The sequence below is a fragment of the Fukomys damarensis genome, unplaced genomic scaffold (assembly GCF_012274545.1).
Source record: "Fukomys damarensis isolate Sample0158 unplaced genomic scaffold, DMR_v1.0_HiC HiC_scaffold_8, whole genome shotgun sequence".
NCBI classification, from domain to species: domain Eukaryota; kingdom Metazoa; phylum Chordata; class Mammalia; order Rodentia; family Bathyergidae; genus Fukomys; species Fukomys damarensis.
Genome location: NW_022900920.1, coordinates 13,029,315 through 13,054,474, shown reverse-complemented (window position 1 = coordinate 13,054,474; position 25,160 = coordinate 13,029,315). Strand labels below are relative to the sequence as shown.

Here is a 25,160-nt window from a genome sequence, read left to right as displayed (position 1 = left end):
GGGGATCAAACTTAGAACCTTGCACTTGCAAGGCAGGTGCACTGCCATGATCTAAATCCCCTGCCCCTCAAGCTATTTTCTTACTGAAGGTAGGAATTATATGCATGCTTTACTGCCCCTCTTTCCACTTGATCTCTACAGAAGAAACATTTATTGAGCATCAATTACCTAAAAGAATTCAAAAGGTGGAGCGACCTGAAGAAGATTTTTTTAAATGTATTTAATTAATTAATCATTTCTGCAGTATTGGGGACAGAACATAGGGAAGACTACTGAGTTACATTCCCAGCCCTTTTAAAATTTTATTTTGAAACAGAATCTCACTAATTTTCTCAGGCTGGACGTGAATTCTCGATGTTCCTGCCTCAGCCTCCTGAGTAGCTGGAGTACACCGTGGCACTCTGCTGCAGGTTTATTTGTTAATACCGGTGGCAACTTTGGACATCTGTAGAAATCCCTACTCTACGCATGGAAACTAAGGAATTCGGCTCAGTGATACTTCATTGAATTTTCAGGTTTCAGCTGATTTGCTTAGCATCAGAAGCCTGCATGATCCTTTTGTTCTGAGTAATAGTATCTGTTAAACAGTTAGCTAATTGCTTTACCCATTGACTTCTTTTATTAGTATGTGTTTGGAGTATATAATGTTTACATTCCTTGTGGGGAGTTAGTACAGGTACAGAACACATCTTCATTCCTTCTTTTATCCCCGTTTCCTCCCCTCCATCCATCTCTTGATCCCCTTCCTTTTTTTTTTTTTGTACATGTTTGCAGTACACAGTATTTCCATTCCTTGCATGGAGTCAGAATGAGTACACAGCACATTCTAATTCCGTCTTCGATTGATTTTTTAAAAAAATGTCTTATTACAAAACCAATACAGCAGTCAAAAATTTAGAAAACAGGGCAAACGATCTCCTCAAATCCTGCTCCCAGCAGTGGTTCTAAGTGGGATGCACAGTTGCAGTCTTTTGCTGTAAGCACATGGCTTTTTAGTGGTAAACGCAGTGTACCTCGTATCCTGCTTTTTTTCACTTAACATTATCTGATTCTTTTTTATGAGCAATGAAATTTGATGCGAGGTGCTGCTCCCACGGTATTTTGAAAGGCCGTTGATGGAAAGATGGGTGAGGACTTTCTAAACCCCATCAACTTCAGGGAATCAGGAAATTAAACTTTTTATTTATTGGTCTTTGGCTTTCCCATAAATGGACACAGTTCTACCTTGTTTGACTGGGTTGTAAAAGCAGACACAGGCCGGAGCAACCAAGGCGTGCCGAAGAGTACTCGGGCTCTGGGTGGGAGGCAGGGTCTCCCGAGCTTTATGGGTCCATTAGTAGCCACTGATGCTTATAAGGTTCCAGTCTGCTCCTCGGGCATTAGATTCCTCAGTTCCATGATTTAAACCATTACCTTATACATATTTTGTCCAAATGTTTAAAAACAACAAGCTGATTTTTTCACAGTCGCTTAAGAAAAAGAAGAAAGGAAGGTTGCTGCATGTGTGACTTTAAAACATGTTCTCTGAATCTGATTAATCCGTGTAGCACTTGAGTACATGGGGACTTAAAACACAGAGCACAAAGCTGTGGAGCTAGTGAAAAATCTTTCGCAAATTTTCCCTTGGCGGAGGCGATGCTCTGACCTCGTTTGCCTCCCTCCACCGCACATTTTGAGGCACCCCTGAGCGGTGCATAGTTGCAGCAAGCTCCTCAGCAAGCCCACTGGGGCTGTCAGTCTTGACCAGTCCTGAGGAAGCTGTTTGCTTTGGGCACTTTTCTGCTTGTGAGATGCATCCCTTCGTATGCTCAGTTCAGAGCAAAATTGTTATCTTCCCTACCTGTGATCACAGCTATTAAATAAATAACTGAAGGGAATCTATCTCCAGAGCAGGATCATCGCAGAGTTCTTCCCTACAAATAACCGCCTCACTAAGATGTTGTCATCTTTGCAGACACATCTTTACTTACTGCTGCAGGTTTGTAAAGCAAAATGATGGCGCTGCTCGCTAGAATGGATAATGCATGCTTCGTTAAAAATCAGAAGGTTAAAAAATGCCCAGATCTGCAAACACTGGTTCGGTGGTTGGCTGTTTAGAAAATGTGCGTTTGATTAATGCAGTAAATTGTTAGTGGAGAAAGAAATGCAGCGGGGGGCTGTGGAGTGTTGGTAGGTGGGGGTAGGTGGGGAAGCAGTGGCCAAGCTCTGTGACCAGCTAAATGGGAAAGGGACAGTGGAGAAGCCTTGTCCTCGAGGCACTTGCAGCGTTTGAGAAGATGAAGCTGGAATAGATACCCGACTTGTGAGGCAGACAGGCTCTGTGCAGGGAGGGAGTCGGGAGGGGAGGCAATGCAAGCTACACCCAGGGCCAGGATGGGATGACCAAGTCTTCTTAGTAAGGCCACACCAGACCCGCTGACAAACCTGGTATTTCTTGGTTCTGGGAACCGGGAGAACCTACTGCTGATGTGCGTGCATTGTAGTTCTGGACCTGGTTTCATGAAAATGTAACGGCGAAGTCTTGACAAGAGGTGGACACCATCCGTTGTTCCATCTGTGTAGGAGAAGGAGGACAGAGGGCTCTCCCTGGGGCCTCCGTCCCTGGTCTCTGGAATCTTGCAGATAATTAGAACTCCTACATGTAGAACTCTATTTATTCGTGCATTGTTTTTATTTTGCAGTGCTGGGGCTACATTAACTAAAAGACCAAGCGAGATTCACTTTTTATATCTCTGCATAAGTTGCAAACAAGTTCGCTAATAGCGTTTCTCTAAATCCTGTGCTCCAGTTCTACAAATCCGCTCCACCCATTGTCAGCTACTCCCTGTCAGCTGTGGGTCCCCTCTCTGGTACTTCCCACTCGGGCAGGCTTCTAGCCTTCTCCAAGTATGCCCCCTCACTCTCAGGCCCCTGCTACAAAAGCCCCAGTGTCTCTTTGAGTGTGGTAAGAACACTTAATATGAGATCGAGCCTCTTAAAATGTAAGTGTGCATTATTATTGGCTCTAGGTACGTGTTGTACGGCACATTTCTAGAGCTTGTTCATCACACATGAAACTTCTTGCCTGTTGATAAATAACTCCCCTTTCCTCCTCCCCGGCTCCTGGTAACCACTATTCTAGTCTTTGGCTTTATGAATTTGACTATTTTAAGTATCTCATATAAGTAGAATCCTGGAGTGCTTGTCCCTCTGTGCCAGGTTTACTTCATTTAACATATGTCCTCAAAGTCCCTCTGTGGTATTGTGCACTGCAGGATTTCCTTCCTTTTTAAGGCTGAATAATATCTCACTTTGTGCATACATCACAATTCCTTTATTCGTCTTGTGATGAGTATTCAGGTGATTTCCCCTTCTTGACCGTTGTGAATAATGCTATACTGAACATGGGAGTGCAGACGTCTCTTTGGGATCCAAATTCAGTTCTTTTGGGTATATGTACTCATTCCTCAAGTCCTGTCAGCAGTTCTCAGCCCTCACTCACCTTAGCATCACCTGGGGAGCTGTGAAACATCCTGGAGCTGCTCCCACTTGCGGGGGTCCTACTTTGGCTTGTCCAGCGGGACCTAGAAACTAGTTGAGGCTACAAATCATCTTTCTATGGCCTGCTCTCCACCTGCTTTGTCCTTTTTGTGGCTTCCCTAGAGGTGTGACTCCACATCCTGCCCACCTTCTCCCATCCCCAGTGACTTATTCTCAGCTGAAGAACCAACTTCTACCACCAGGCAGCCACTCCAGACAGACTCAGTCCCCTCTGGCCCCTAAAATTTCTCTCATCTCCTCCAAGCCGCCACACCACGTGACCCCAACCAGGAGGTGGGTCCCCTTTTCATGTGCATGACTCAGTGCCCAGTACTGCAATAGCCTTACCCTACTTTCCCCATCCTGTGAAACCTCATCCTATCAGTTTCCATTCCCTTCTTTGCCTCAGTTTAGAAGCACCATTCTTTCCTATGTTAAAAAGGAAATCCTAGCCAGGTATTGCGGGGCCCTGTAATCCCAGCACTCTAAGGGAAGAGAGGGTGATACAGGAAGACTGCAGGTTACAGCCCAGCCCAGGAAACTTACTGATTTAGTGAGGTCCTGGCTCAAAATATGAAAGAACTAGAGATGTAGCTCATTGTAAAAGCCTTGAGAGTTCAATCCCTGGTATCAAGCAAAAAAAAGGAAGGAAGGAAGGAAGAGAAAGAAGGGAGTGGAAGAAAGGAAGGAAGGAGAGAGAGAGAGAGAGAGAGAGAGAGAGAGAGAGAGAGAGATTTTCATAAGAGAATCAGAGTGATGCACGGTGAGAAAGACCTGACTCCACGCTGTGGGCTTTGAGGGTGGAGGAAGGGGCCTCATGCCAAGGCCGCCTCCAGACAGGGGAAGAGCCGTGAATTCCCCGCAGAGCCTTCAGAAATGAAAACAGCTCTGCTGGCATCTTGACTTTTGTCTGATGAGACCTTTTGTGGATTTCTGACCTCCCTCTAGAACTTTAATAACTTTGTTGCTTTAAGTGCAAAAAAAAAAAAAAAAAAAAATGTCTGCTGTTTATTGAGCTGTATCACCGCCTCTCCTTCCTCTGCGTCTCATCCTCACCCTGAGCTATTCCCAAGCCAAGTCACCATGCCCGGTCTCTGCCTCCCGTGGCCATGTGGAACTGAACCTCTACATGGCCACTCTCCCTGGCTCCCCAGGCCCGTTCCTCTCCCATGGCTTAGCAGCTCGCATCATCTGAGCGGAGACCACATGCTGCCTGGCGTCACCCGAGAGCAAGTGCTGTGACTTTGTGTTCCCATCTGCAAGGTGGGAACACAACAGACTTCATTCCATCTGCTGAATAAACCCATTATCCTTCTAGTACACTATTATTTCTTCATTTTACCTATCATTAGGCTCTCAGTAAATAAATAAACGAAGCCAAAATAACTGCTTATATTCATAAGTAATCAAAATGTATTTAGTGCTTTCATAAGTAGTTTGTTTTTCTAATTTTCCTTTAATTAGCAGAGAAAGAATTAAAATCAATTTCTTATCCAGCAGATAAAAATTAAACAGCTTTCCTCCTTACACACATCCAAATTTTAATGCGCACAAGAAACACAAGTTCATAATTGTCCTGTAATATAATGTGTCCAATATTCGACACATTGCTCTGACATTTATCTTCTCTCCCTGATCACAGCTTAATAAAATTATAATTATGACCTTTCAAAGCATCATTGCCTGATCCACAATTACTCGGCATCCTTAGCTTGAGATCCTGGCTACTGCCAAGGGCAGTTTTGTTTCTCTGTCTGACACATAGTCGAGGCTGGATGCACTGTGAGCCAGAATGGGGTCTACTGCCGCTCACCCTGTACCCCAGAGGCCAGCACAGTGCTGAACACAGCACAAGGGCTTGGGAAATAGTCACTGGCTGAGGAGTACATACATGGGCATTTGGGCATGGCTTACAGTGTTCCTGTTGGCCCACATGATAATGTGACTACACAGCATACTTCGGGGGATGAGACAGTTAGGCAGGGGGAGGTCTGGGCAGGAGGGGCAGGGCAATATTGGGAAATGAGCTGTAGAGCCCAGATTGCAACTGGCAAAGCTTGTCTGCTTTAACCCAAACTATCTTACTTGACTGGAGAGGCCAAACTCAGATTACTGAGGGTCAGCAAAACTAAACCCTCCTTTGAAATACAGAATATCCCAGATATTTGATGCTGCAAAACATTCTCTGGAGGAACAAGACGACTTCTCCTGTGGTACTCCTCTGCTCCCTTTTGGAACCACAGTGGCCTTTGTTAGAGAAGAACTGATACAATCTCATGAGTGACACCAGACGTGTTATCTTAGACAAAGGTTATAGACAGCAGAATTTTTTGTTTTTTGGTACCGGAGTTCAAATACAGGACCTTGCGCTTGCAAGGCAGGCACGGTGCCCCTGAGTTAAATTCCTGGCCCAAGATAGCAGAGGGAAGAAAACATACTTTGTGTTCCTGTGTCTGTATTATCCAATTTAGGAACCTGCAGATCTGTTTAATTTTTGATTAGGAGAGAGAATAACACATTTGAGGTTATTTTGGTTACTCTAGAAATCACACACTACACCTAACAAATTCAGCAATTTCATACAGCCACAGTCAAGCACATGAGTTATAATTTTATTCCTTCCATTAATTCAGGGAGTCCAGAGCTGGCAAGGGCGTGATTTGTTATTTAATATTTTGGGGCATTATTTTGGTATATTGGTAACATGTTCTCTTAAATATTATGTGTTAAGCAAGATGTTTCATTTGTTTTGATGGCACAGCATTTCACATGGAGCATTTTCCCATCCTCAATACATACAAGGATGAGCACAGTGACTTCTCTCTTCACTGAGGGGTCACCATACTGTTTTGCCCAGAGGGAGGTGGGGCTCAGGCAGGGCAGCCATTCCTCTAAGCCCAAAGCGCAGCTTTTTTGGTTCAACTCATCATGTTAGGACCAAAGATGATAGGCAGCAGCAAAGAGCGGAAGAAAGTTGGTTATTCTTGCTTGTTTTGTGTGTCTTAGGGTGTTACCATAACAGCACAGATTCCTCCCCCAACTCTCAAGAACATATGGGAAGCCTATACTTAGCTTATCGTTTCAAGCCCTGCTTCCCCATGCCTGTCTCTCCCCCCAGGAATCTTCGGTATGGGACCAGTTCTTCTGTAAATGAACAAAAATGTTGAACGGAGTGAGATGTCCTCTGGCCAGTAGCAGTGCATCCTGAACTTTGGAGTTCTAATTGACTACTACACCGAAATGCAGAGCTCGTTCCTAGAATGGCTGGATTAAAACAGTCCATTATGTCTGATTCTGGAGCATGGCTGCCAGAGCAGAATAACATTGGTCAAAGACAGCCCCGAGATGCTCTAAACAAAAAGAAATCCTGAGACAATCTTTAAGTCATAGACATGAATGTCAAAATGAACTAAATGAGAATATACTTCTCTATCTAAAAATAAGAGGCATTTAAGAGTTGGTTTCCTATTAGAAATCATCACTCGGCTCCTCTAACTAAGGACATAAGATTTTTGCACACACAGATGCACAGTAGTTATGCTCATGTCTGCTGCATACATAGGAATGACTGGAGCTTCCCCGAATTGTTCTAGAACTATTATTAGGCAACATCCCTCTGAAACATTATTTCTAAGCCATCCACTGTTCTTTTAATGTCTAAGTCATTTCTAGGATGGCACAAGTCCAAGTCTAATTCATTAAAGCAGAAGAAATCTATAAACACCTGCATGTAATTGATTAGTAAGTTGGAGTTTCTTTAACTGGCTGCTTGTTTATTCCTCTGTTCAAAACAACCCACTGAAACAAAGAGCCAACAATAGCAAGTCATTGACATTGTGCCAAATTATTAAAGACTTTTATTTGCACAAAGAAAGTTATTGTCTTCAGGGGTCCCTGGGTCTACTTTCCATTTAAGTAAAGTATCCTTTTGTTTTTGATTCAGTGGACTGAGAATTGGGAGGTAGTTGGATGGTGTTTTTTTTTTTTTTAACGTAGAAGACAATTAAGTAAATAAAGATTGGCTTTGAGGGGAAGTTATTTAATTTGTGTTTCTTCAGATGGTAAATATAATGCCTACACATTAATCCCTACTTTCCTCCTTCACATAATTGCAGATTTGGTTCGAAATGCCTTTTTAGTCATTTAAAAAATTTTACTTCCAGGAAATTGAATAATGCATCACATTTGTTGGAGATTATTGATGTTTGGGTAGAAAAAAGAAGAGAAGAGGCAGAAGTTTTTTTGAGGACTCCCTGGGAGAAGAGAAGTGAGAAGAAGAGAAGCAGAGGGCAGTGCACCGGGAGAACAGTATTTCTGAAGGTAAAGCAGGCGGTGATGTGCTTTGCAGAGAGCTCTTCATGGGCAGAACCAAAGCCATGTGACCCAGGTTTCAGCTAAGGAGTTATGTACAGGGTGGTACAAAAAAGATTTTCAATTACCCAATGACTGTGTCTATGTTAAATGTTAGCCCCCAAAGAGCAGGCTTGGACATCCTCTGGTGTCACAAAAGCTACCTGATATAAGGTGTTCTATTCAAATGAACCACAACAAAAACCTAGCATCTCTTCAAACTTAGGGACATGAGGGAACACCAGCACAGTCTCCTTTCTCAAGGAGCAGAAAGCAGAAACCATCAGGAGGACTAATGTAGGACCCCCGAGATGTCATTTGATATTCTCTTTATTTCAGCATGTCATATTTTTAAGATTTACTTTTCCTGAGCAGAAAAGCCTATATTCTATATTTCCTAATGTGTGGGAGGCAGCCTTTAAGTGGCTGCCAGGTGCAGCACTAAATTATATTGACTTGTATTAAGAAAGTTATTTCTTTTTCTATGCTCTGTCGTACCTTCTGTTTAGGTCAGCGGGGAAACCTTGACTTTGGTGATAATATGCCTGACAACCCTCTAATGCTTACTAATCTCCTATTTCAACAAACCAAGGGCAGACCTCAGACAAGAAGTCTTTAGGAGGCAGTGACGCCCAGCTGGAGTTTAATCACATTGGTTTATTTGTTTGTTTCTCACTGTGTTTGCTCTTAGATTACCTTCTATCTATGACAAGTGATCCTGATTTTCTAAAGGATGAAAAGCAGACAGGATCAATTTATGTACTGGTCAGGTCTGCTGCAAATATGTTCACTTCTGCACTAGGGGCTCTGATGCAGAGACATAAGTTGGAAGAAGGAGGGGCCAGGGCATCACAGTGAGTTATTTTGAGAGTTTCTTTACCAGGGCTGGTCCCTATCAGATTTCTGTGCCAAGCAGTGAACTGGATCTAGTCAGTGCCAAGGTGGATGAATTGAGAGGAGGTATTTTGGACAGAAGGTCAGGGCAGTGGTCCAGGAAGACGTCAGACAAACTGGGAGCCCCTTCCTCAAAGAAAAGCTATTGGCTGTAGCCAGGCTATCAATCCTGCCTCTCCCCCACCCTCAGGCAGACTGTGAAAAGAACATACACACCACTCATAAATGGCTATCCAAGATCCTCAAACCAAACCAAGAAGCACAAATTGTTTGGACCAGGCAACAAGACAATACCCCAGGCAGCAAAGTGAGTAGAGGGAAATAGCAAGGTGTAATAAGTAAAACTGATATCAGGCAGAATTAAACATTGCATTCATAAATAAATGCCATATAGAGACCTTGAAATTAAAATGTTGCTTGGTTATAGGAAAATCTCAGTAAGTGGCTAAGTAGCAGAATGGATAATTGAAGAGCCTTTTATTACAGTGGAAGATGAAGCTTAAGGATTCTCCCCCATGGCCTTATAATTTTTTTAAAGTTACTTAAAAAGGAGATTATTGCACATCCATTAAACATTTGTAGAACAGTCATAGAAATTGACCATGTGCTGAACCACAAGAACATTTAAAACTTTTCAGTAAGCAGAAATCATACAAATCTTCACCACTGATCACAATGCAGAAATGAAGCAATTAATAAAATATTGACAATGAAAAAATAACAAAAGAATAAAATTGTATATACACTTCTTAAGGATTCTTGGATTTAAAATGACAATAATCACAAGGTATTTTTAAATGAATAATGGTGAAAACACAGGTATGATGATGATGATGTATGTGTGTATTTGAAATAATGGCCTTAATTGCATTTACAAAAAATTGGGAAGGACTGAAAATAATTATGTTTTCACCATAAGAAGCTAGAAGTGGAAAAATTTTTTAAAAACCCAAGAAAGGAATTAGTAAACAGGAAAACATACACTGAGATCAAAAGTGAAGAACGGCTGGGCATGGTGGCTCACTCCTGTAATCCCAGCACTCGGGAGGCTGAGGCAGGAGGATCACTGTTGAGTTCAAGGCCAGCCTGGGCTACATAGTGAGTTCCAGGTCAGTCTCAACTACATAGTGAGACCCTATCTCAAAAAACCAAAAAAACAAAACAAAACAAAAGTGAAGAACAGCAACAAAAATTTAGAGTCAGTAAACAGCAGAAGCATGTGAACAAAATTCAAACTGTCAAAGAACAGGACATGACTTTACAGCCCTAAAGAATAATAAATTAAAATACTAAACATTTAAAATCATGATGAAACAATAATTTACTCTAAAAATAATACTGCTAACAATGAGAAAAGAAGAGAGAAAGAAATAGAAGCACCATAGAAACCAATCTTCATAAAATAATTTGAAAAGACATTCAAAGTTCTGTACCTGAAAACAGCACCTGTTTCGGGAGCTTCTGTGGCAGGCAGGATCTGAGTATTTGCAATTCACGTTAAGCAGTGTCAGAGGGAAGAAAAGGAGAGGAAGCTGTCTTCAACTTGTAGCTAAAATTATGATTTCAGAAGCTTAAAAGGCTACAGGTGAAATATTTGCATATCAGATTCTGTGCAGATCAAAAGCATAACATCATAACCAACAAGAGTTTGTCTCAACAATGCTGGAATGGTTCAAGAGTAGGAAATTCATTAATGTACGTTTCACATTAGCAGATCAATGCAAAAATGTATTTGACCATCTCAGTAAATACCAAAACATTAATTGCTGGAATATCACCCATAAGTAAACAGAATAAGAATCTATATCACGATCTTAGACTGATTTAATAATATCAAATTTTGGAAGTTCTAAGCAAGACTCAAAATCTAGAAGCCATTAAATGAAAGATTCATTCATTCATTGTACTACATTAAAAAATGTTTAGGGCGGTGCTCACTTCAGCAGCACATATACCAAAATGGGAATGATTCAGAGATTAGCATGACCCCTGGGCAAAGTTGGTGAAGCCTTCCATATTTTCAAAAAATGTGCAAGGCTAGAAATAAGATTGTGTGCTACCCCCACAAAAGATGTTAAGAACAGGAGAAATGTGGAGGGGAAATCTGTGGAGAGAGGGTGTTTGGGAAGTCTGTACTGTTCATTGAATATCTCTGTAATCTTAAAGTTGCTCTAAGAAGGCTGGGAGTTTAGCTCAGTGGCAGAGAATAGTCAGGCATGTGTGAAGCAGTGGGTTTGATCACACACACATGCATGCACACACACTCCTCTAAGAAAGCCTATTAATCTAATATATATGTGTGTGTGTGTGTGTGTGTGTGTAATGAGTGTGTTGTGTGTGTCTGTGTGTTAAGACAAAAACACAAATCAACTAGAAAAATGGAACATATTTGACTCAAAAGATTTAATACTTTAATATGTACAGAAATCAAATGATTAAAGAACCGGACAAACTAATAGAAAAATTAATGAAAGATACAGATAAACAGTTCACAGCAGAAGAAATATTAATGACTTCTCAATAATTTTATACATTGAAGGAGATGAAAATGAAAACGCAATGTTAATTTTAGGCTAACAAATTGGCAAATATAAAGTTTGATGACACATGGGTGTGGGAAAATAAGCCTTTTCTGTCACTTCTAGTTAGTGAAGTTGTCACCTGGAACATGAGTCCTTTTAGGAAATTTGACAACATGAGCTCTAAAAATTGAAAACCCACATATTCTTTAGTTAACAAGTTTATTTTTCATGAGTTTACATATAGAAATGTTCATGGGTAAGCACGAATGTTTATCTCTAATGTTATTTGTTCCAGACTGTTTACAATAAAGAAAGACTGGAAACTGCCTAAATGGCCATCTGAAGATTACAAGAACTATCGCACATTCATATGAGGAAATATCGGGCATACACATTTTGTTAAAAAGTGATTATGAAAGTGACAAATACGGCAAGATATATTCATACATGTAGTCAGTGCAGGAAGGTGAGAAAGCAACTGTGGAATAGTATCTACCATGGAGTTTGTTCAGGATGTGCACGTGTGTGTGTGTGTGTGTGTGTGTGTGTGTGTGTAAGCAGCAACCTAAGAGAATCTATACATACCGTCCTACCTTGAGACAGATGCACACGAACACATCATGAGTTAGTCCTGAGACAGAAAATGAGGACAGGGAGCTGGGGACATGAGGAGAAACTTTTGTTGATTGTCTTTATTTTCTTTGAAAAATTTGCCATGTTTGTTTGTTTGTTCGTTTTTGGTACTGGGGATTGAACTCAGGACCTTGCACTTGCGAGGCAGGCATGGAGCCTCTGAGCTAAATCCCTGGCCCCTATGCCATCTATATATACTTTAAAAATTTTCAGGGCAAACAAGTATAGGGAATTAAGACTGTAAGAGAACATGCTCAACTAGATAAAAGTTGCCCATCTGAAATTTGCAACGGAAGTCAGGTTTCTTGGTGACACATCAAAAGTAGGTCTGTTGGGCTGGGGATTTAGCTCAGTGGCACAGCACATGCTTGGCAAGCGCAAGTCCCTGAGTTCAATTCCAGGTACAAAAACAAAAAGCAGCTCTGTTACATTTGGAAATAAGGTATTCACTATCTGTGCTACTGCTGAAATTATACCCGGTCCTGTCCAGTGTAGTAAGATAGGGAGGGGAACGTAAATGTTAGAAATGAAACAAAATTTTCACTTTTGCAAATTGTTTAAATGTTTGCATAAAAATTCAGAAAAGTCACATGAAAAATTATTAGAACTTTATTTTTATTGTATTAGAGTATTTATTAGAAGGTTAGCCAATACAATCAATACAAGAGCAAATAAGAGACTCATATACAGAAATCAACAGCTTTCTTACACAATGGCCAAAATGATCTAAAAGTACAACTTAAAAATATGACATTCAAAATAACCACAAGTGTTTTAAAATATGCAGTATAAGCATTAAAAATATCAAGCCTGTCTGAGGAAAACAGTAAATTTTACTGAAGTATACGAAATAGGAATAAATGGGGAAGTATACCCCAGTATAAAGTCATTTTTCCCATAAATTAATATATAAATTGGGGGGAAAATCCTACCAAATTGGCAGTGGCTTTTTTTTTTAAACTTGGGGAGGTTATTCATGTGTAGGAAATGCATCCAAAAACAACAGGAAGACTTTGGTAGAGAACAAGGACGACACTGCTTAGTGAATGAAGGGAAACATAAATGGCCACTGCACGAGAAAGACACACTCAACTGCACTAGTAATTCTAAAAATGCAAGAGAAGAAATAACAAGAACATTTGTTTTGTCCTTAAACATCCAAAGGTAATGTGAGGGGAAAAGAAACTCGCCCATAGATTTGATACAAGCTTAACAGGTTTTCTCTTTCAGAGGCAGTTTGGGGGCGAACTTCACCTGCTGTCCGGTCCAGTCCAGCTCGAGCAGCACGTGCAATGCCCGCCCCTGAGGGACACGCCCACGGCGCTCAAAGAGCTTCGCGTAGCTCATTCCCGCGCGGAGCATTGTGCGTGGCCCCAAAGTTATTAACAATCCAAATGCTCGCTAGTAATAAAATAATTTTTAAAAATACAGTGCACCCATACTTGGTAACATAGCACAGCCATTTAAAAATAAAACCAGTCTATTATACTAATAAAATGCTCTGTAAAAACTGCAAGATCTTGATTATCAGAAGACAAACTCTAGAATATTATGTGCTGTGAGCTATAGTCTATGTTTGAATTTTTATATAGTTATGCATACGTGTTTCGAGTGTAAATGCACAGAATACAAACAAACAATGGACTTTTGAGAACAGAAATAAGAATTAGAAATGTGACCTGAGCAGGGGGCCTTTTGCTTTCTCTATATTTGTTTGAAATTTCAGAACAAAAATGAAACCATGTATGAAGTGTGTCATTTTTGAAACTCCCCTAAAGGTAAATGTGACAAATCTTAAAGGATTACATATGTGTAGAGTTTCACATATGTTCATTTTATAAAGGCTGAATGTTTTTCCATCTTTCTCAACCTTATTAAAGATAAATGAAGTATTTCAAAGATTAAATAGTAGTGCTGGGTCAAAAGACATACTTTTAGAATGTAGAGGAAATAGTAATATCACAAAACTCATTGAGAGTCTTCCAGGATTTTTAAAGTTCCTGAGGAGAAATAGCCTTTTGTCTATGGCAAACCTTACTTTGTCTTCTTGCAGCTTTGCTCGGCAGCTTTGAAGGTGTCCCAAACCTTGTTGTAACATTTTGGAAAACGTCTGAAGTTCGGGACTATAGTGGCTTCCTTGTACACATAGGCTATCTGATTACTTGAAAAGCCATCAAGACAAGAAGGAATGAAGTCACTTGCCCAAAGATTGAAATTTCTAGAAACATGCTGTCCTTTGTCTGGGGAGATCTTCTTACGCCCCAGACCCTGGGAAAGAGTCACAAGATTAGTGGAAGAAATATGCAAGGTCACATAAGTTTGAGGTTTTCACTAAGCCCATCTACGTGGTGAATATATGTTTAAATACACCCTGTGGCAACCTTTATAAGAGGTCTCCTTTAACAACATGTTGGATACCATCAATGGGTACAGCATCCAGGTGGTGTCTTTTTACTGTTCTCACACCTTCCTGTGCTGCAGGGAGGCTGGACTTTCAGAGACACAGATGTTAAAAGAGAGATAGCCCAGCTGGAAACAGCCTGCTAACCAGGCTCAACTCCCAGGAGGCAGGTAGGGTCCCTGTATCCCAGTGGCTCCTCAGTACCCTCCCTGGCTGCCTTCTTAGCTCTTGGGTGGGACCAATGGCTTTCTTTCAGAAGCCAGGAGGCTGCATTCTCTCCAGTGGCTTCCCCAGAGGGTAGCAGGGCCTTTGGTCCCTGTCCACAGGCTTGCTTGTTAACTCTTGGCACCTCACACATGAACCTGGGAATTATGGTATACTCAAAACTGTACTTTTGATTTTATCACAACTGGGTAGAAACCAAGAAAGATACCTAGGATTGAAAGGACATTGACATTGGATTATGCAGACTGTGCATCAGTGAATTGAGGCTGTCTGTTCATGCGGGCCCAGACCAGTCAGGTTCTCAGCAGAACATTAATGGCCCATTTAAATTAGGATCATTTGAGAGGTCCAAAAAAGGACAACAGCATCCCATCCACATCCCTGGGTTCTACAACTATGCAGTGAACTAATCTCAGGTGCAACTGTCCATGGAAAATATTTTTTTTAACTGCATCTGTCCTAAATGTGTACAGACTTTCAAAATCATTATTTTCTAAGAAACACAGTATAACAATTATTTACTTGTATGATTTACTATTATTTATTTGTATTTACATTGTATGAGATAATATAAAAGTCAACTAGAGGTGATTTATTGTAGAGAGTAATGATGGTGAACCTTTTACAGCTTTCAATGATACAAATAGCTTCATATGGCACAGGTGCGCCACCATGGTATACAAGGTGGTGTACACAGGTTATACACAAATACTACCCCATTAATATAAGGGACTTGAACACCTGCTGATGTTTATATCTTTGGAGGTCTTACATCTTATCCCTATAAATTCTGGTTGGGGAAATATAGTATCCACAAACGTGTGGGTAGCACGTAGGGAAACCTGCAGGGGCAGTGCAGCGGCTCTAATGTCGACTACACAGATCAGCCTGTGGGACCAGAGAGAGGAAGAAACAGGAGAGGCAGCCTTGGAAGGACAAACAGAAGATGCTGGACACACAGTCCAAACAACCTTCTAAAATATTTATCAAAGATATTCCAACAAAAGGAAAAAGAAATGAAAGTACAGACAAAGAGAATAAAGAGAGAGCAGTTGCAAAGAAACTAATAGCAAGTAAAACTTATGCTTAAGTCTAAATACTTTCTAAACATGTGACTATGAAATGTATTGGAATTTGAAGAATTCACAAAAGAAGGAGGATGTCAGGGAAGAAGAGGGGGGCACACCTGGGGAAGCCAAGGCTACTGATCTGAGCTCCAGGTCAAAGCCTTAGAGTTGGCATCTCCAGAAGCTGGAAGAACAAAGCCTTGGGAAGGGAAGTGTGCATGTAAAGCACCAGGAAAGGCTTGTCTAGTCCTTGGGGAAAAACTGAAGGTATTCATTTCTATATCCAAATAGTAATATGATGCTGTATTGGTTTATATCTAGATGTCCCCCAAGAGCCTCATGCACTCAGAGGTGGGCGATTTGGAAGATGTTTGGATCACTGGTTATCCATCATAGCTGCTTTGCTGTCTTGTCAGGAAAGTAGATCACTAGAGGTGTGACCTGGAAGAGTGTATCTTCCTCCCTGCTCCTCTCTTCTCTCTCTGCTTCTTGAAGACCATGACATCAGCAAATTCCCTCCCACAGGTCCTTTCATCTTGCCTTCCTGCCTTGGAGTCAGCCAACCATGAACTGAACTCTCTGAAACCGTGAGCCCAAATAAACCTCTCCTCCTTTAAGTTGCATGGGTCAGGTATTGTGTTTCAGGGATGAGAAAGTGACTAAGACGGGTGTTAATGTACTTCTTCAACATTTATACTTCAGAGTAACTTCTAGTAAGATGTAATCAGAAGGAGCAAATAAATTCAACCAATCTAGCAAAATTAAGAGAGGAAGGCAAAAGAAAAAAAAAATAGCAAAGATGGCAGAAATAAAACCAAAAACATAAATAATGTGCATGAGGTAAATCCTTATATAAAGAAACAAGGACTCTTAGATTAAAAAAAAAAAACATGCGGTATCCTATTTATTATAGAAGACAAACCCAAACTGAAATGACTAAAAATTGTGAAGACAAAGAAATGAACCAAAATATAAAGAACAAATGTTAACACAAAGGACACTGTAGTGGTCATGCTAACAGGATAGAATTTATGATGAAAAGTATTAAAACATAATGAGAGACACTTCAAGTTCGGGAGGTGGTATACACCTGTAATCTCAGCACTCTCAGAGGCTGAGGCAGGAGGATTGCAAATTCAAGCAAGCCTGGGCAAGTTAGTGACTTACTGAGACCCTGCCTCAATATTAAAAAAAAACAAATCAAACGAGGGCCACTTCATATTGGTAAAGTAGCAAAAGCCCCCAAATTCTCCAAACAATGGTGAATTTTTAATCTAGAAAGATATAGTTTTAGACTACACAAATGAAAAACAAACAAAAAAAAAAGGTTAAAAATTCAAGAATAATCTTACAGGCATAAATTCACAGGGAAAATGGGATAAAATAAAATAAAATAAAATTTTAAGAAGACAAAAAAAATAAGAGAAGCCTATGAAAGATTTCAGTATTACAGTTAACAGTCCTGAATTAACAAAGACCTTTGTAACAAAAGGGGGGAATTATATATTCTTCTTGTTTTCATTTAGCACTGGAGACTAAACTCAGGTTTGCTCTATCACTGAGCTGCATTCCCAGACCTTTCTATCATTTTATTTCAAGACAAGGACTTGCTAAGTTGCCAACACTGGCCTTGAACTGGTGATCTTCCTGCTTCAGCTTCCTGAGTAGCTGAACTGCTGGTGTACACCACCATGCCCAGCTGCGGATATATACTCTTCTTAAATACCAATGAGATATTTTTAAATTAATCATGTACAAAGATCATCTCTATAATAAAAAACTGTAAATCCCAGATTATGCTCTATAAAATTTACTGTAACCCATACAGCTAGACATTAGCAACAAATAGATGACCTAAAAAAATTATAACCATGTAAAAAACTCTAAATAGCTTCTAATTTTTTTCAGTTGAAAGGGAAATTAAAACCAAAATTGTATACTATTTGGAAGCAAATAACTATGAGACCTTAATTAGAAAAACCTTTGAAATGTAGCCAAAGTAATAATCTGAAAAATTTTTAATGGTTTCAATAAATTTACTAATAAAATTACAAGTATTTGAATTAAACATTCAACTGGAAAAGATTTAAATGAACAGAAAAAAATCAGTGTTTAAGAAATATTATACGACATATTTGAAATGAATTAGGTAAATTTTAGGCAAATACATTAGCAAAATCTATACAAAAGAGATATGATATTTGAATAGATTAATAATCAAGGGAGCAATGGAAAAAGTAATAAAACTTTAACTCAAAAAATGTATCAAGCTGGGTGTGGTGGCACATGTCTATAATCCCAGCACTTGGGAGACTGAGTAGGAGGATTGCCATGAGTTTGAGGCCAGCCTGGGCTACATGTTGGCCTCAAGCCAGCCCGAACTACACATAATGAGACCCTGTCTCAAAAAAACAAAAAGTCGAATACAACCAATTTTATGGGATAACTTTCTCCGATCTTCAATAAACTGAAAATCCAAATGTTATATAAACCTCCAAATCACAGAGAAAGTTGAAAACTTTCAATGCTTTCTACAAGACTATTATAACTGTGGTAAAATGCATGTGGTACAATCCTGTTTATAACCTTGACGTGATAGACATTCATGCCTCCTGTGGTGGCGAATACCTTAGTACCAGCTACTCAGAAGGCAGAAGTGGGGGATGGCAAATTTGAGGCCAGCCTGGGTATCTTAGCAAGACCCTGTCTCAAAATAAAAAAATTTAAAGGGGTGGGGATGTAGCTCAGTGGTAGAGTACTTGCCCATCATGTGGGAAGCCCTATTTTTTTATATGTTCATTTATGTGTGTGAATTATAAGAATTTTCAAATTTTGTCTGCCAAACCACTGTTTACTGATGAATCATCAAGGTGAAATTGTGAGGAAGGAAAATAAAGGTACAAATTATATTTTTGATTTTATATGATTCTATGTTATTTGAGTTTTGTTTTTTTTTTTAGGACATATGCTGCTTTGATAATTTAGAAAACAGTTTTAGATACTCCATTTAGCGAGGCAGGCAGAGAGGATATCCTGGTTCTGTATTCAGTGCTCTGCCAGGGGAAAACCAGATTGGAGGGGTGGGGGTTGAGTCATTTAGATTTAGTCAGGATATTGTAATTTAGTGCAAAGGGTTATGTTGGGAACGTTGTCTAACTGTTCTCAGCTTCCTTATCTCTAAATTGGGAATGATAAAAAGCCCATAGGATTGCTCAAGGGATTGTATGAGATGATATGGTAAAATGTTTAATGATTCATGGGTATCACTGATATCATCATCATCACTTTCTGCCTAGGCTGCACTAATCCTGCAATGTTCAGTCTGGTAGCCACTAGCCATGATAGCAACTGAGTATCTGAATATTCAGCTGTCTAAATCAAGGTGTGTAAAACACAAACTGGATTTTATTTATTTATTTATTTGTTTGTTTATTTATTTATTTATTTATTTATTTTTTGGTACCGGGGATGAACTCAGGACTTTGTGCTTGCGAGGCAGGCGGCGGCATCATTGAACTAAATCCCTGGCCCACACAAACTGGATTTCAAAGACTTAGTTTGGGAAAAGAAATGTAAAATATTCTAACAATTTTATACTGATTACATATGGATGTGATAATTTGGGGAAAATATTAAATCAAATATACAAATTGCTCCTTGCCTTACTTCCCAATAAACCCATTGGAGGTTGAAAAATCCTAATACAGAAATGATCTAATATAGCTAACCTGATATACCTATACCCTACCTAATACACCTATACCCAACCCTATCCCAGCTCAGCAACACAGTACACTAATGATCATCTGGCTGGCCAGGAGCTGTGGCTTCTTGCTACTGCCCAGCCTCTCAAAAGAAGATGGTGGCACATGTCTTGTACCACATATTAATAGCTCAGGAAAAAGAGAAAAATTCAAAACTTGATGTACAGTTTCTACTGAATGCCTATGGTTTTATATCATTATAAAGTCAAAAAGCTATAAATCAAACTATCATAAGCAGAAGACCATCTGTATTATTAATTTCACCTCTTTCTTTTTACCCAATGTACTACTAGAAAGTTTACAATTACATAGGCAGCTTGCACTATATTTCTTTTGTATAATGGCAGGGAACCCACCCCTCTAGAGAAAAGGCCACTGCAGTGATTAGCAGGTCCTTTCTTATATTATGCAATCTCCCCCTCCTTCCGGCCCTGCTTGGGGGTCCCGGTACAAGAGACCATTTGTGGGAAGGACTTTGAGAAGTATGTTAACAGACTCAAAAGACTGGTGCAGACTTGAAAGCTGCGTGCACCCTTGACAGCTTCAAGAGTGATTTTTGTTGTTGTTTTGTAACCTGTTACAGTCCTGCTTTTAAGACCTTGCTTTATTTTGATGACCTTCTGCCAGTTTTGAGGTCCTCAACAGGCCTGAGAAAATCAAGAGCCCTAGTGGTGCTCCCCATGTTATCAGTAATTTTGAGAAAAATACTCACGGAGTCAAGGTAGCATCCAGAGTTCTCAAAACTGTGACGATTGTCATGCACAGAGAAGGGGAAGTTGTTACTTACTGCTTGCTGGAGAGTGAGAAAGAGATGAGAAGACGCACATCAGAAATACAGGACGTTGCGAATAGTTTCTCTGGTGTGAAAAACTAAAATAGTACTGAAGATCCTAACGGGATAATTAGCAACGTGAAATAGGAAGAAAAGGACCAAAGGTGTAGGGACAGTGAGAAGGATAGGGAAAGGGGAACAAGGGAAAAGGAAAAAAATATGAGAAAATATAAAAATGGAAATAAAGTGTTTGTAGGTGGGGAGGAGAGGAGGGGGTGAAGGGAGGGTGGAGACAAGGGGGGAAAATGAGAACCTAGACCTGTCATGTAAAGGTACAAGATCCCAGTAATGAATGTAACTGTACTGTCTGCCTACAATATGCCAATAAATTCAATTTAAATAAATTTAAAAAAAAAGAAATACAGGACGTTGGGCTGGTGATTTAGCTCAGTGGTTCCAGCACCTGTTCGCAAGCACAAGGACCCAAGTTTGATCCCAAGTTCCAACAACAACAACAACAACAACAACAAAACCCCAAAAATGCAACAAATCAAAAGAAACCCAGGATGCTTTCAGACCAAAGTGCAGCAACTCAGAGAGAAGATGGTGGGGCAAAGCGACCTCTCACTAAGACAGTTATGTGCTGCACATAGCCCTGTGAGTGTGTGTGTGAGCTCAGGGCTTTGAAACTCAGCCTTACTGACAGCTGTGACGGTATAAATCTAAAGTGGCCCCCAAAGCCTTGTGTGTCTGGAGGGGGATCAGAAGATTATGGGGGCTAATAGCTGACTTGCTCTTGGGATCTTGCTGTGGGTCTGGTTGGAAGAGGTTAGTCACTAGCGGGGTGACCTGTTCATCCCCCTTCCCAGCTCCTTCCTTCCTTCACTCTGCTTCCTTTCCACCATGCAATGAGCAGCTTTCTTCAGCCATGCTCCTCTGCCCTGCAGCCAGCTGTTTATGTACTGAAACCTCTAGGAACCATGAGTGGAAATAAATCTCTCCTCCCTTTAAGTTTTCTGAGACACCAACTTTCTGAAAAATCAGAAAGACCCTCTTTCGGAACACCTTCTTTGCAGGCCAGCATGGAAAAGTGTACAAGCTCACTGAAGCAAAAACTGAAAAGGACTTTTGAGGCCACGGGGCCAACTTCTTTGTCTGAGCAGTAAGGATCCAGGAGACCAGCAGCACCCTGGCCCAGGTCACAAGGTGAGTCTGGTCGAGGTGTGCACCTGCTCCTCCATTGTGCCACAGCAGTGCCCCTCAAGTTCATCACGAACTGGGTCAGGAAGCAGAATGGGGATGCCAGTGATCTGAGAGTGTAACCCAAGGTTCCTCTAAAGGAGCCTTGTTCATTGTCTGGAACCAGATGTAGCTTCTACAGCGTGTCTGGGCCTGTCACAGAGCCCTGTGAATGAGGTGGTTACAACCAAGGCTGCTAAATGAGAAGTTCCTTAACAGGAAGAATTGTCTGGTCAAAACACCCCAGGGCCAACTCCTGGGACAGTCACAGAGCTTGCAGCTGGGGCCAGGGCCCTGGACTCACCTTCTCCCGGATTTTGTATATTGGTGGCAGCTTCTTCTCTGCTTGCTGAATCAACTGTGGACAATAAGGCTCTTTTAACACAGAACTCATGAAGGATTCTGGTGTCTTTTGTGTAAGTCCAATATGAGGGAACTGGAAAAATAGCGCATGTCTTAATTAGAACCAGAAAGTCTGAATCTATAAGCCAAGTATCAGGGCTTCCTCTGTAAAGGGATTAAAATGCAATTTTTGTGCTTTTGGCATACAATGGAAATGGTGTAATTTTTGTAATTTTCAAGTATTCTTTCCAAGACAAAAACATTGTGATGGCCCAGAGCCATCAACTGCGGCTGTTTTAAGTTGCAGGGCCACCCCTGCTGCTTGGCAGCCTGGAAATGTGTCCACTGCTCTGGGTGGAAGGCCTGGCCCTCAGAGAGTATAGGACATGCTTATAGTCAGGGAAGACAGAAATGTGTTGCCGGAGGCCTGCCTCTGGTCAGGGAACTCCAGGTACATGGTGCCTAGGATCCAGCCCATTTCATAGGGCTGGGCCAACCTCTAGCAATGTTGGTAAGAGGTGGGCCCTAAGACTGGGGAAAAGTGGGGTTGAGAGCCCATTGACTGTCCACAGGGAAGACAGGACGGTAGAGGATGGAGAGGTCTGGGAGGAAAAATACAAGGGGTAGGAAAGAATGAAGGAAGAACAGGGAGGAAGATTGGAGGCGTTCTTGGGATCTCTCTATAAAAGGAAAGAAAGAAAACGGGTGTGTAGAGGGAAGTGTCCCCATAAAGGGCTCAGCTAACCCTTTGAGGAGCTCAGGACAGGGAGTAGAACAGCCAGAGTTGTTCTGAGTTGGCCTTGTGTGCCCGATCGGTGTTTGGATGGCTTCCCCAGAAAGAGGACGTGACTCTGGGGGGGGCAGCTCTCTTCAGTTACAAGATCCCTAGGGCAGACAGTGAGGGCCGCACTCTCTGCTCTGGTGGCAATGAGGCCTTCATTCCTCAAGGCAGTTATGGCTGGCACTCGAGGGTCACAGTATCTCACCGCAGTTTTATTTGAATGGCACCTCTGAAACCCCACTCCAGAAAAGTGAGTTTGGAGTAATAGTAGCTCTAGAAGAGAACAAGTAGAAACTACAGCCAATAAAATAGAAAAGTGACTTTTGGTGGTGATGTTTACAAAGAGAAGAAAGCACCATATGGTGGTTGGGACCCAGCCTATAGATACAGAGGTCCTGAGTCCAAGCCTAGCTCCCTTTTGCTACCTGAGCCTTATGCAAGAGACTTAACCTTTCCAAGCCTCAGGCTCCTTACCCATAAAGTAGAAATAATCATACCTACCTGACAAGAGAGACATTTTTATTAAAAGAAAAAGATGCTCAACAATTACTGGCAGGTTCTCTCTGCTTTGCTTAGAGTCACCTCTTCCTTGTCCCCAAGCCTGCTGCGTCAACCTAGGCTAGTCCTCTCTCTTCTAGAGTATAATGACACTGGTCAGCTCTGTGATTTTCTCTTCATTCCTCTTCAAGTCACAATGCAAGTTCACATTCAGATGGCTTTTCGTGAATGTCTGCGCAAGAATGTATTCAGTAGGTGTAAAAGGGCCAGGAGATTATGTTATAAATGTTATATACCCAGGGATTTCACTGCAGCTGCTAGAAGCAATAACAATGGGTAGCAGGCATGTAACAAAGGGTACATCTTATAAATGCATTGCAGAGTAAAGAAAGAAATAGAATGAGATGTATAACCCAGCACCACTATGTGAATAAATAATCCATGTGCCCAGAACAATACATAATTTACAAGGACGCCTTGAAATAAAAGAACACCTATTAAATACATCTGAATGGCTGCCCAGGGGGAAGAGAAGAGAGATGCGGATTAAGGGCAAAGAAACCACCCCCAAAACTCATGTGCCTTTGTGAGCACAGACTCTCCTGAGGGCACAGAGAAACTGGCCACAGGGCCCTCCAAGGAGGGGCACTAGGGAAGGAAGAACTTTCTTTCCATTGATGACTTTGTTCCATTTAAGTGTTTATTAACTAAGTGGTTTTTTTTCCCCACAACAAAAATAAATGCATTTATTTCTGATGAGAGTTGTAATACGTACTCCTGGTTTAAAAAAAATGAAATAATAAAGAAAAACCTAAGGAAGGAAGTAAAATGCCTCTGAAATCCTACCATCCTTTCCCCTTAGCTTGGAGATCATCCTTTCATGCATCCCTATACAAATGCCCATCCATACTACGGGCAATTGTGCGTGATATCATATCACTGACAACATGGTTGGATTTAGCTCAGTGGTGCCACTGCCTGCCTTGCAAGTACAAGGTCCCAAGTTCGATTCCCAGCATCAAAAAAACCCATCATTGATAACATGGTTTATTGTCATCATACTATCAGCATATTATTGCCAGCGTGATTTCTAAGAATTACGAGTACATTTTTATTTATTAGTGATTTTTGGTTGTCTTTTCTGTCTGCTTCTTGTCACCCTGACCTATGTGCTACCCTAGATAACAACACTAACAACTGAGCTCTCATCTGATCATATACAAACCTGTATATATGCAAAGGGGCCTTGAACTGCTTTACAAAAATTGGATTGCTTTGTACCTTGCCTTCCTCACTTAATGAGTTTTCATTTCATATATACATATTTCTAATTCATTATGTGTTGCATTTTTAAATGTCTTTAAGAGATTATTTTAAAGGTGAGTATAAGTAATACAAGAGAGCTCTGGGCTTATCACCTTCTCTTCTCTCCCTCCAGGTCAACTGAGTCACACACTCGGGAAAGCTGTGGAAAGCTGGGCCAGTGGGGGAGGCCGTTCCGACATAAGGAATGATTGCTCTCACTAGTTAAATGCCAACCAACATGAGTTCATTTGTATTCTGGGAGTCTATGGATTGCAGGATGCCACTGTAAAAAAAAATGACCCTAGCATTTTAATTTCACTCTTTAAAAATATATAGTTAATGGCTATAACATGATAGCTGTGAAATAAACCCTTCTGTTAGATATTGTAACCGTGAAATATAGCTTTTTAACTAGTTGGTGGTGGAATTTTTGCTGCATTCAATCACTCAAAGACTGAAATATTAAACAGGAGAGTGAAAGTATGTGGAAAAGCCTTTTCTCCCCGGCAACAGCCGGATTACAACCAGCAAGGTCAACTGCAAAATGACTGTCACCTCTAATGTGGCAATTACTGTCCTCCCAAACGGGCTGCTACTGACTCAAAGCCAACAATTGCTTTAATTTTTTCCAACTCATCTACAAATGACTTCGGGAAACTTCATGATCAGCACTATTCTTTTTATGTTCCTAGGTGCTGACAGCAGAAAGGATTCCTGCCAAAGCCTCAAGTTAAACTTTGGAGGACAGTACCCTTCCATCTAAAACTGGGTACCGGGGGCATTTCTGGCCTCTCAATTGGAGGTTGATATAAAATTTCTGTCTCCGAAGTATGAAAATCTCTCTCTCA

General features: G+C 40.8%; 1 protein-coding gene and 1 pseudogene across 3 annotated transcripts in view; one reads left to right on the top strand and one right to left on the bottom strand.

Annotated features, from left to right (window-relative positions):
- The first annotated feature begins 10,693 nt into the window (after nucleotides 1–10,693).
- On the top strand, nucleotides 10,694–10,785 carry LOC117285344 (annotated as a pseudogene).
- Nucleotides 10,786–13,919: 3,134 nt separating this feature from the next.
- The window catches only part of Tex36 (testis expressed 36), a 14,528-nt gene continuing 3,287 nt past the window's right edge, over nucleotides 13,920–25,160 (bottom strand). Inside the window, exons 2-5 of one of the 3 annotated variants that reach the window (XM_010621160.1) lie at nucleotides 23,011–23,239; nucleotides 21,691–21,822; nucleotides 20,088–20,168; nucleotides 13,920–14,186 (exon numbers count right to left, since the gene is read on the bottom strand). In XM_010621160.1, coding sequence (XP_010619462.1) covers nucleotides 13,953–14,186; nucleotides 20,088–20,168; nucleotides 21,691–21,780 — 405 coding nt within the window. In that variant the 5' untranslated portion in view covers nucleotides 21,781–21,822; nucleotides 23,011–23,239 and the 3' untranslated portion in view covers nucleotides 13,920–13,952. The remainder of the gene's footprint in view (nucleotides 14,187–20,087; nucleotides 20,169–21,690; nucleotides 21,823–23,010; nucleotides 23,240–25,160) is intronic. The other 2 variants (XM_010621141.1, XM_010621153.1) reach the window with 2 other exon arrangements.